General features: G+C 38.8%; 1 protein-coding gene across 3 annotated transcripts in view; it reads right to left on the reverse strand.

Moving 5' to 3' along the window:
* Positions 1-347: 347 nt before the first annotated feature.
* GPSM2 (G protein signaling modulator 2) overlaps positions 348-12,176 on the reverse strand; it is a 49,707-nt gene continuing 37,878 nt past the window's right edge. For 2 of the 3 annotated variants that reach the window (XM_041747337.1, XM_041747336.1), the window contains 3 exons: positions 10,723-10,882; positions 9,484-9,701; positions 348-1,116 (listed from right to left, as the gene is read on the reverse strand). In XM_041747337.1, coding sequence (XP_041603271.1) covers positions 889-1,116; positions 9,484-9,701; positions 10,723-10,882 — 606 coding nt within the window. In that variant the 3' untranslated portion in view covers positions 348-888. Of the gene's footprint in view, positions 1,117-1,618; positions 1,761-9,483; positions 9,702-10,722; positions 10,883-12,176 lie in introns of all 3 variants that reach the window. The other variant, XR_005986633.1, reaches the window with a different exon arrangement.

The following is a 12,176-nucleotide window of genomic DNA, read 5'->3' on the forward strand; positions in this document are numbered from 1 at the left end:
CATCTGCGTTCCAGAAGTCTCCCTCAGACTAAGGCCCTGCCTGCTGTGTCCCATCCCTGCTGTCATCTTTTGCTAAGCTTACTTTATGTCATGTCCTAGTTTACGCTTGTAAACTACTTCAGTGCCTGGGAGGAGGGGAAGGCTTAATGATGACTGAGGACAACCTCCATCTTCCATAATTAAATTTTGAGTTTTCATCTGTTTTCTACTTTCATGGCCTAGGTTCTTGATACAACTACATGAGTTTTGAGGTTGTGGTGTTTTTTTGACATTAGGTCTTAAAAAATTTAACAGCAGTATTTTGATATAGTTCTAAGCCACACACACTTTAAAAATAAAGGGCCCAAAACATGCTAGAAGTTTATTGAAGAGTTGTTATAAATGGCTCTGATCTAGTAACATTGAAAATACGACTTTCTTAGCAGAAAAAAAAATCTAGATTTTTAGTAAGATTTTTTTTTTTACACATTGGGCAAGTATGTTACTTTTACTAAACAGCATAATTTCTCACTACCTTCATAGTTCAGTATTAAAAACGCCCTTGTCCATTAAGATTTTAAAGAATTAGCATGAGGATTAAACTCTAGATTCATTTACCTTCCTACTTTTCAAGCGCTAGGTAAAGGAATCTAACAAGTTGCCAAAGAACACAATCCTGAGCCTTAACCACAAAAGTTGATGAAGCACCTTTGATCAGACCCCTCCACCCCGAAACAAGTCTGCGTCCAGAGGAATGTTAATACACTATTAAAGGTTAAATATTTACATCATTCTAGAGCATGTTAAGCTGTATTACAGTGCTATAATTTCTCCATTTAAGGAAACATAAATTGAATTTCTTTGCCATGTTCTGAAAGGAAGATCGTTTTTAAATAACTAGTGGTTTGCTTATTTTTTCCCCGTATTTTTAAATTCCAACAAAGCTTTACTTTGAAAAAGGTCCTTCAGTCCAAATTCAGTGTCTCTGTTTTGATCTCTTTGTAAAAGAACTCTCTGTTCATCCATTCTTTTCGCCTGAGAACGTAAAATCAAGCTAAAAAAGTCCTCATCTGGTACTGTTGTTCCCTTTGTAGTGGCAGGTGGTGGAGCACATCTTTGATCATCTAATCTGGATCCCTGAAAAGAGATTAAAACACAAATTCTGTGTTCATGTTTGTCAACCCAATAAAAACTTTTTTCACCTCATCTCCGAAATGTAATCTTTAGACCTGAAACCTAATAAATCTTTTCCAGGACTTCTATAATCAGAATATAGCAAGTATTATGGAGAAGTAGAACTTCACGGCTTTGGTAAAAAATACAAACACTTAACAGTGTACAGTCTGGTGGAGTAGCTCCAGAGCGGGAACCCACTAGCTGACCTTTGAGTGCCCACTCCTGCTGGGCGCTGTGCACTGACCGGCCTTAGCATTTAACGCCACAGCCCTGTGACCCTCACAGGCAGCTGCTCACTGGCCTCTGTGTGAGCAACCCCCTGCCGCCACACACACACACACACACACACACACACAGACTCGTGCTTCATTTCTCCTTTCATGGTGAGTTCATTTCATCGTCCTCCAATTTGTCCAACTTGGGCGCTTGTGGCCCTAGACCACTTCCGGTCTTCATTCTTTACCTCTGCCTTCTCTGTAAGTTCCCATGGTCCCAGGCCGAACTTGGTCGTTTTCAATAATTGCACTGCCTTTACAATCATGATTTCAAACATCTCATGGTGACCACCACCTCCAATTTTCCAGATCAGGCTAGAGAGTAATCCCCTAGGAAAATTTTTTTTTTAATTGTAAAATAAAGTCTAACACTTTAACCATTTTTAAGTGTACAGTTCAGTGTTAAGCACATTCATCCTGCTGGGCGGTCATCACCACATCCATAACATGTTCATCTTGTAAAACTACAACCATAAACCTAGTAGCTCCCATTCTCCCCTCTCCAGCCCCTGGCAACCATCATTCCACTTTGTATGACTCCGACTACTCTACCTCCTGTGAGTGGAACTGTACAGTATTTGTACCCCTGTGACTGCCTACTTCTCAGCATAACGTCTTCAGGGTTCACCCGTGTTGTGGCTTTTGTCAGAATTCACCTCATTTTTAAGGCTGAAAAATACTAGGGATCCCTGGGTGGCGCAGTGGTTTGGCGCCTGCCTTTGGCCCAGGGCGCAATCCTGGAGACCCGGGATCGAATCCCACATCGGGCTCCCCGTGCATGGAGCCTGCTTCTCCCTCTGCCTGTGTCTCTGCCTCTCTCTCTCTCTCTCTCTGTGACTATCATAAATAAATTAAAAAACATTAAAAAAAAAAAAAAGGCTGAAAAATACTCCATTAGGTATGTGGGCCACATTTTGTCCATCTGCCAGTGGGCACCTGGTTGCCTCTACCTTTTGGCTATTTGTGAATAATGCTGCTTGTACATGGGTGTACAAATATCTGTTCATATCCGGGATTTCAACTGTTTTGGGTATATACCCAGACACGAGGTTGTTAGATCAGATGGTACTTCTATTTTTGAGGAACCACATACTGTTTTTCATAGCAACTCCACCATTTTCTGTTCTCACCTACAGTGCAGGACAGTTCCAGTTCCACATCCTCACCAATGTGCTTGTTTTGTCGTTAATGGTAGCTTCCTAATGGGTGTGAGGTAGTATTTCATTGTAGTTTTGATTCCCATTTCTCTAATTTGTGATGTTGTGCATCCCTTCTTGTGATTATTGGTCATTTGTACATCTTCTTTGGAGAAATGTCTGTTTGGATTCTTTGGTGGTGGTGGGGATAGAGGGGGAGAGGCACAGAGAGAATCTTAAGCAGGCTCCACACCAGCACAGAGCCCAACACAGGGCTCAATCTCATGACCCTGAGATCATGACCTGATTTGAAATCAAGAACTGACTCTTGATGCTTAACCGACTGGGCCACTCAGGTGCCTCTTGCCCATTTTTGAAATAGGTTTTTTGGTAGTTACATTTTAGAATTCTCTATTCTCAGGGATCCCTGGGTGGCTCAGCAGTTTAGAGCCTGCCTTTGGTTCAGGGAGCCATCCTGGAGTCCCGGGATCGAGTCCCACGTCAGGCTCCTGGCATGGAGTCTGCTTCTCCCTCTGCCTGTATCTCTGCCTCTCTCTTTGTCTATCAGAAATAAATAAATAAATAAATAAATAAATAAATAAATAAATAAATAAATAAATAAATCTTTAAAAAAAAGCCCTTTAGAATTCTCTATTCTCAATTAATCCTTTATTGGTTTTATGATGTGCAAATGCTTTCTGTGAGTTGCCTTTTTACTTTTGTAAAAGTGTCATCTGATGTACAAAAGTTTAAAAATTTCAGGGGCATCTGGGTGGCTCAGTTGGTTAGGTGTCTGCCTTCGGCTCAGGTCATGATGTCCTGTGATCGAGCCCTGCATTGGGCTCCCTGCTCCAAGGGGAGCCTGCTTCCCTCTCCCTCTGCCTGTCACTCCCCCTACTTATGCTTTCTCTGTGTCAAAAGTTTTACATTTTCATGACATCCAGGTTTGTCTATTTCTTTTTTTGTTGCCTGTGCCTTTGGTGTCATAACTAAGAAATCACTGCCAAATAAAAAAATCTTGAAGCTTCCCTTTATGTTTTCTACAAGTCTTAGCTCTTACATTTGGGTCTTTGATCCATTCTGAATCAGTTTTTATATTAGGTACGGGTAGGGGTCCAGGTCCAGGACCCAGGGGTCCAGGGTTAGGTACGGGTCCAGCCTCAGTCTTTTGCATGTAGATACTTTTCCCAGAATCATTTATTGATGAGACCCCTTTCCCCATTTAATAGTCTTGACACACTTGCTGAAAATCATTCAAGGATTTATTTCTGGGATCTCCTTCCTATTGGTCTCTCTGTATGTCTGTCATTATGCCAGAACCATAACTGTTTGACTACTGTAGCTTTGTAGTAAAATTTGAAATCAGGAAGTGTGAGGCCTCCACCTTTGTTCTGCTTGCTCAAGACTGTTTCAGTTACTTGGGTTCCCCTGAGATTCCACAGAAATTTCAAGATGGAATTTTCTGTTTCTGTAAAAAAACCATACTTATATTTGGATAAGGAGTGCATTAAATGTATAGATTATACTCTGGGTGGTTACTGGCATTTTAAGAATATTAAATCCTCTAATTCATGAACATGAGATTCTTTTCCATTTTATTTATGAGGTTTCATTCTTTCAGAAATTGTAGTTTTCATTGTTCAAGTCTTTCACCTCCCTGGCTAAGTTCATTCTGGAGTAGCTCATTCTTTTTGATGCTATTTTAAGAATAATTGTTTTCTTAATTTCCTTTTTAGTCTGTTCATTGTTAGTGTGTGGAAACACAATTGATTTTTGGATATTAATTTTGTATTCCTGTTATTTTGCTGAATTTCTTGGTTCTACAGGGATTTTGGTTTTTTGGTTTTTTTTTTTTTTTTTTTTTTTTGTGAAATCTTTACGGTTTTCTATATAGAAGACTGTCATTTCTGAATGATTTTACGTTTTCCTTTCCAATCTAGATGCTTTTCTTTTTTTTCCTAATTGCTCTGCTAGAAGTTCCAGTATTACGTTGAATAGAGGTAGCAAAAATGAGCTCCTTGTCTTGTTCCTGATCTGAGAGAAAAGCTTTTGCCCTTTACCATTGAGTATGATGGCAGCTGTAATTCATAAATGATTTTAAAAGACTTTATTTATTTGAGAGACAGCATGCACACATAGGGTAAGAGGGAGAGGGACAAGCAGACTGAGCCAAGCACAGAGCTCCACCCACACAGTGCTCAATTTCACAATCCTGAGTTGAATTCAAGAGCTGGACACCCAACCAACTGAGCCATCCAGGTACCCCCCCCAAAATGACTTTTATAATGGTGTGATAGTTTCTTACTATTCCTAATTTGTTGAGTGTTTTTAACAAGAAAATGTGTTGAATTTTGTCAAATGCTTTTCCATATCAATTTTGATTATTGAGATTTTTTTCACTTTCTATTAATGTGATGTATGTAATAGACTGACTGATTTCCCCTATGTTGAACCATCCTTGCATTTCAGGAACAAATTACACCTGGGCATGGTGTATAATCGTTTTACTGGATTCTGTTTGCTAGTATTTTATTGATGATTTTTGCATCTATATTCAAAATGGATATGGCCACATAGTTTTCTTGTAGTGTTTTGTTTGGCTTTGGCATCATGGCAATAATGACCTCATAGAAGGATTTCAGAATAGGAAGCATTCCTAATTCCTCTCTTCAGTTATCTGGAAAAGTATGAGGACTGGTGTTACCTCTTTAAATGTTTTGTAGAATTCACCAGTGAAGCCATCAGAACCAGGGCTTTTCTGTCAGGAGGTTTTTTATTACCGATATAATCTTGCAGATTATGAGTCTATTTTCTATTCATGATTTAGTGTTGGTTGATTTTGTGTTTCTAGTTATTTAAGTCCATTTTATATGGGTTATCCAACTTGTTGGCACATAATCATTCATAGTATTATCCTAAAATTCTTTTTATTTCTGTAGAATAAGAGCAATGTCCCCTCTTTTGTTCTAATTTTAGTAATTTGAGCCTGCCCTTTTCCTTCCTCTAGTTAAATGTTTACCAGTTGTATTCAATGTTTACCAGTTGTTAAACTTTTCAAATAACCAGGTTTAAGGTTTTATTTTTTTTCTATTCTCCGTTTCCTTCCTTGTGCTAACTTTAGGTCTAGTTTGTTCTTTTTCTAGCCCCTTAAGGTCTAAAGCTTTAGGCTGTTGATTTGAGATCTTTTTTATTGTAAACATTTACAGCTATAAAATTCCTAAGTACTACCTTCACTGCATCCCAGAGTTTTGGAATATTGTGTTTTCATTTTCATCAGTCTCTAGGTATTTTTTAATTTCCCTTGTGATTTTTCTCTGCCCATTGCTTAATTCCCACAAATTTGTGAATTCTCCATTTTTTCTTCTGTTACTGCTTCTAACTTCATCCTGTTATGGTCAGAGAAGATACTCTATATGATATCTATCTTTTAAAATTTTTTTAAAGATTTATTTATTTATTTATCATAGAGAGAGAGAGAGAGAGAGAGAGAGAGAGGGAGAGAGAGAGAGGCAGAGACACAGGAGGAGGGAGAAGCAGGCTCCATGCTGGGAGCCCGACGTGGGACTCGATCCCGGGACTCCAGGATTGCGCCCTGGGCCAAAGGCAGGCGCTAAACTGCTGAGCCACCCAGGGATCCCCTATCTTTTAAAATTTTGAGACTTCTTTTGTGGCCTAACATCTGAGCTATCCTGGAGAATATTCCATATGCACTTGAGAAGAATGTATGTTCTGGGGACGCCTGAGTGGCTCAGTGGTTGAGCATCTGCCTTTTGCTCAGGGTGTGATCCCAGGGTCCTGGTCTCAAGTCCCACATTGAGCTCTCCTGGAGGGAGTCTGCTTCTCCCTCTGCCTGTGTCTCTGCCTGCTCTCTGTGTCTCTCACGAATAACTAAAATCTTAAAAAAAAAAAAAAAAAGAGAGAGAGAGAGAAAGTATGTTCTATAAGAACTAGCTGGTTTATTGTGTTGTTCATTTTATCATCTGCCTGGCTGTCCTACTTATTATTGAGAGAGGGTGCTCCAACCATTTTTGTAGAAATGTTCATTTCTCCCTTTAACGCTGTCAGTTTTTGCTTCATTTATATTTATCTGATGGTCTGTAATTAGTTATGGGTCTTTAGAATTTTTTAAAAACCCATGGGATCACTGTCACTTTTCACTTCTAATCCTTTCATTTCCTTACTTCCCTTCTTAGATGCAGCCTAGATTTCAAGTCCCTTATTAAAATCATTCCCTGGCATGTGTTTCTCTCTCCCTCCATCCTATTCTGTCAAAATCCTGACCTTGATTAAATCTCTGTATCCTTAAGTAACTGGTTATGCCTCGAGAAAATACACCACTGTACTGACCTGTCTTACTTCAGTGACAGTGAATTTCAAATGAGTCCTCAGGGTAGCTCAATAATCCTATTACTTTTCCCTGGTCAATATGCTTTCAGTTTTTCAAAGTAACTTCTTCAAAATCACAATGCTTCAACCCCAATCTCCAATTATGTCCCTACTTCTTACTTTGCTAAGAAAATAAAAACAACCAGAGAGAAGTCCTATCTACACCTACCTCTAAATCTGTAAACATATATATATATATTCTGCTTTCCTTCTCACCTGCACAAAAACTTCAATTATCCCATACTCTGCTGCATCACTGGTTCTTCCCTCTACTTGATCATTTACATCAAGAGACATGCAGTATTAACTCCCAAAATAAGAAAAAAAAACCCACCTCTATCCTATGTTTACTATTTCCCCCTTTACACTTTCCATGTTTTCAACCTCCTCAATCCTGTGTCCCCATCATGTCCCTAAAACAGTGTCTTTCAAAATGACTAATAATCTGCATGTTGCCAAATCTAGAAGATCAGCCATCATCTTAGTTGGCTTATTAGCAGCATTTGACAGAGTTGAACATTCCTTAAAACACTTTGCCATATAAAGGAGTAGGGTATCTAGGGGTGTTGGTGGTTAAGGAAGATGTTCCAGGACTGGCATGTGAACAGAGATATGAATGAGGTGAAACAGCCATGTGAATATTTAGTGAAAGCATTCCTCCAGGCTGATGGCTGCTTTGCTGGCTTATCTTCCTCTATTCCGTTCAATTTTGTAATGCCCAGAACTTAGTCTTCGTGTTTCCTTATCTATTCTTTAGATACTATCTTCCCAAAGTTTTAATACCAGTCATCAGTATATAGCAGATGACTCCCCAAGTCTTTTCTCTCTGGGGCTCCAGATTTTTATATATCCAATTGCTTATTCAACATCTCCACTTGAGTATCTACTTACATAACTCAAATTTATCTGCCTAAAGTACATCTCCTGCTTTTTCTTCCCAAACCTCTTTCTCCTTTTGACTTCTCCATTTCAGTAAACTGTACCATTCACAGATTCAGTTGTTCAAAGCCAACAAGGTTAGAACCCTCTTTATTTTTCTTTCTTATAACTCCCATTAATAGGTCTTTCCAATCCAACCATAACTTCAAAATATATCCCTATTTCAACTGCTACTTATCATCTCTCCTAACACCATTCACTAGTCAAAGTCACCAGTATCTTTTCCCTGAATTACCCATGTTGGTTTTCTTTCTTTTCTTTTTTCAACATTTTATTTATTTATTCATGAAAGACACAGAGAGAGAGGCAGAGACACAGGCAGAGGGAGAAGCAGGCTCCACGCAGGTAGCCCAATGTGGGACACAATCCCAGAACTCCAGGATCATGCCTCAAGCCAAAGGCAGATGCTCAACCACTGAGCCACCCAGGTATCCCCCCATACTGGTTTTCTAGCTGGTTTTCCTACTAACTCTTTGGCACTTCACATGCTTTCAGCAGTAGCTGGGATGATCTTCCAGACCCTCCAATGTCTTACTATCACATTTGGGATACAAGACCTCATCATAGCCTATAAGATCTAGGCTGGTTCTTTCTCCATCCTCATCTCCTACTGCTCTCCCTTACCCTTTATTCACTCCACACCAGACATACTGGCAACCTTGCCATTACTTGAACCTGCTAAGCTTTTATAGCCAAGAAGAGACTTGCTGTGTCTGCATGGAATGCTTCCACTAAATATTCACATGGCTGTTTTGCCTCATTCAGATCTCTGTTCACATGGAACATCTTCCCTAACCACTACCACCACTAGATACCTTACTCCTTTATGTGGCTTTAATTTTCTTTATAGCAAGTATCAGTGTCTGACATATAATATCTATACATATGTACAGACTTATTTACTGTCTCTCCTAAAGGATCCTAAAATGTAGGCTCCTTTAAAGGCTAAGTATGTGTCTCAAATGTCTAGACTAGTGCCAAGAACACAGTGTACGCTCAATAATTTTCTGTTGAATGAATGAGAGGTAGGTAGTATGTATGTGTCATGTCATTACCTCATCTTTTTATGAATGAGAAAACACACAGAATCAAGGTCAGACAGAAGAAATGTCTCTTTAGTGAAAATAAGGATTATTTTTCTGGTTCTATTCAAGCCATTTGAGATATTCCTTAACCATTTTGGCAAATAATTATTAAAATAACTAAAAATGAAAGCTATCTTGGTATGTGTATTTCTCCTAAAGCAGTCTAGAAAGGGCTCCTGCTAGACTCTCCCTATTAATCACTGGCTCTTCCTGATACTCTCTCCTACCATTTATAAAAGAGGGTGTGTTTTCTAGGTCTCCTTCCCTACCTTTCATAGTTTCCTCTCCACCACAGCTCAGAGAGTCATCAGCAACATCTCATCTTGCCTCACCACCCAAAATGATACAAAGAAACTATCATAGGAATCTAAAGAGTCTGATGGACCCCTGAATGGTAAGTGTGTCCCTAATACAAAATAAGCCCTTCCCAGATTAGAATTATAATACTGCCAAAGCTCTCAACAGTATCTGAGCCATACACAGAATGACAAAAATATGCATACATACTTGACATTTTACAAGGATGTCAAAGAAATCTTCATCAGGCTCTTTGTTGTCATTAGTCATCAGGTGGCCAAGTACAGACTTATTGTTGTTTTGTGTCAGACGAAGCCCTGGCAAATTACTGAAACTGGCCCTTTGGTCATCAAGACGGCGGCTCTGTGAGCTGGCAAGAAGGTCTAAAAACTCATCCGTGTTGGGGGACACCATGGAAACAGATGGTGCTATGAATAGGAAAAAAATCCGTAACATCACAAAAATATTTAAGCATATTTTTAATATACATATAGTTCCTTTCAGCCTTGTTCAGTCCCAACATCCACTCTGTCCCCCTGCTTTAGCTTTGTCACTGAGAGTCACTGATACACTGGGGCCTGATGATATGGGCAGGTAGGGAAGAACAAATCCCAGAGTACTTCAGATGATCCACTTAAAGGTTATTCAGATTAGACTATATTTCTTTTTATCTATGCCCACTCAAAAGATAGCTTTACAAGGGGTGCCTGGGTGGCTCAGTCAGTTAGGTGTTCAACTCTTGATCGCAGCTCAGGTCTTGATCTTATGGTCGTGAGTTTGAGCACTGTGTTGGGCTCCATGCTAGGCATGGAGCCTACTGCCCCCAAAAAAGATAACTTTACAAGATCTGGGGCTAGATTTCAGAAGGTAATACATTGTCTTATATCATTTCTCACGTGAGGATGAATGAGACAGTCTTTATTCTATGTCCTGGATAGGAACCATTTAGCTAACTAAGAGTTAAGTCCTGGTCTATGGCAGAGGAAGTCTTTTGGTAGCTGAAGTAGAAAATTTTAAGTAACCCTTCTAAGGCTCAGGCAGGCCTTAGCTTCCGCCTTAGTCATAGGTTTCTCCTCAGTCTGTCTTGGCTTTTTAAAAATCCAGATAGGAAGCATTTGTGATTTACACAGAATTATATAAGGTATGTATAACTTAAATTTTTCCCTTTACTATTTTTACTTTTAAAGTTAGATTTTTTCCCCAGTCCCAAAGACTCTAAGGAGACAGTATGTTACAGTTAGTAGAAAGTGCACTGAACTAAAATACAGATAAACCTAGGGGAACTGAAACAAAACTTTGTTCTGAACTGAAGAAATACCAGCATTTCAGATACACCTGGGTTCAGGTTCATTTACTGTACTTGCACTGAAGAAAACTGAACTCTCAGAAAGAAATCACACGAATATCAAAGGAAACTATTAAAATTGGGGGAGAAGCACAATTACTCACTTTTAAGCATCACTCTAGGGGGAGTGGAAGATGCTGCAGTTGAAGCTGGCCCACAGCTCTGTTCTTGTAAGCAGCACCTCTGATCATCCATCCGATTGCTCTGAAATCGGCTTACCAGGTCAAAGAACCCTTCATCTCCAATAGTATCTGTACTGACTTTCTGAAATATTGAAAGAAAAATCTTAATATTCCAGCATTAGCATCACATCATCAATGGAGCAAAATCATGATACATACGCAAAAGGTAAAGGAAGATTAAAAATAAAAATTGACATTTTCATTATAAAGATTTCAAGATGGCAACCTTGATAATAAAGTTATTTCAGTCCAACTAATAAAAAGCATTTCTTGTTATATTTTATTTATTCTAGTTACGTATTTTAGTTTTTAATCCTTGTAATTTTTAAGGCTAAAGAAATGTACCTCAGACTCTGGGGAACTACTTCAGATACTAAAAGATTTATATAAATATTAGTGATCCTAGGCTCAAAGTTCAGTTCTAAGATTCTACAAAAGAATTTAAAAGTAAATCAATCTCTCTAAGAACTTAAAACTAACAAAGCATAGTGATTTTCCAAGGTCCTTTATTATATTTAAAGATTTGAAGCTCTTTAAAAAAACATAAACCTCATATAAATAAATATTTAGGGCAGAAGGAAACCAGTCATACTTTACTTGGAAGCTTCAAAGCTTAAAATGACAGATGTAATGTTTAATAAAAAATATTTTGTTTTTCATAATGATATAAGTATTATGGTAGAGGTACATTTATATAAAAAATTATAGGCTTCAGGAGATGGGCAAAACTAATCCTTTAGGGAAACTGTGATATTTGAATTGGCTCCTGAAGAATGAATTCACATTTACAGGTATATGCTTCATACTGATTAATATGCGATGCTAAAAGTTTGTAGTATTCAGGGGATAATGAACTGAAGGGGGTAGGAGAGGTGAAGAGGTGGGAAGAGGCCACCAAAAAAAAGCCTCTGTATGACATACTAACAAGTTATCCTATATGAAGTAAGAGGAGCATTGGTAATAATAATTTTAAGCAGCTTGAGCAGAAACAGAACTGGCCCCTCCAAATGGCTGCAGAGGTTAATGCAGGGAAAGCAATCAGCTCAGTTGCCTATTCCAAACATCTGGGTAAGAGATGCAGTAATGCACTAAGGACTATGACATACATAGCAGCAAAGGTTTATTTTCAGAAAGAAGGGGCTGGAGGCAGATCTGAGGGATGCAGGAATTGACTGGATGTGGTTAGTGAAAGAGGGAGTCTAGAATGACACCTGGGTTCCTAACCTGGGGGACAGAGAACATGGCATACATAAGGGAAATAGGAGGGGCTCAGACTACAGTTCTTAACGTGTTTAGTTTGAGGACTGGGATTAAAGTATGTACATAAGCTGTAGTCAGATGCACTTGTAATCACAAGACTTTCCTAGGGCCAAAAA

Source organism: Vulpes lagopus, chromosome 3 (genome assembly GCF_018345385.1).
Source record: "Vulpes lagopus strain Blue_001 chromosome 3, ASM1834538v1, whole genome shotgun sequence".
Taxonomy (NCBI): Eukaryota; Metazoa; Chordata; class Mammalia; order Carnivora; family Canidae; genus Vulpes; species Vulpes lagopus.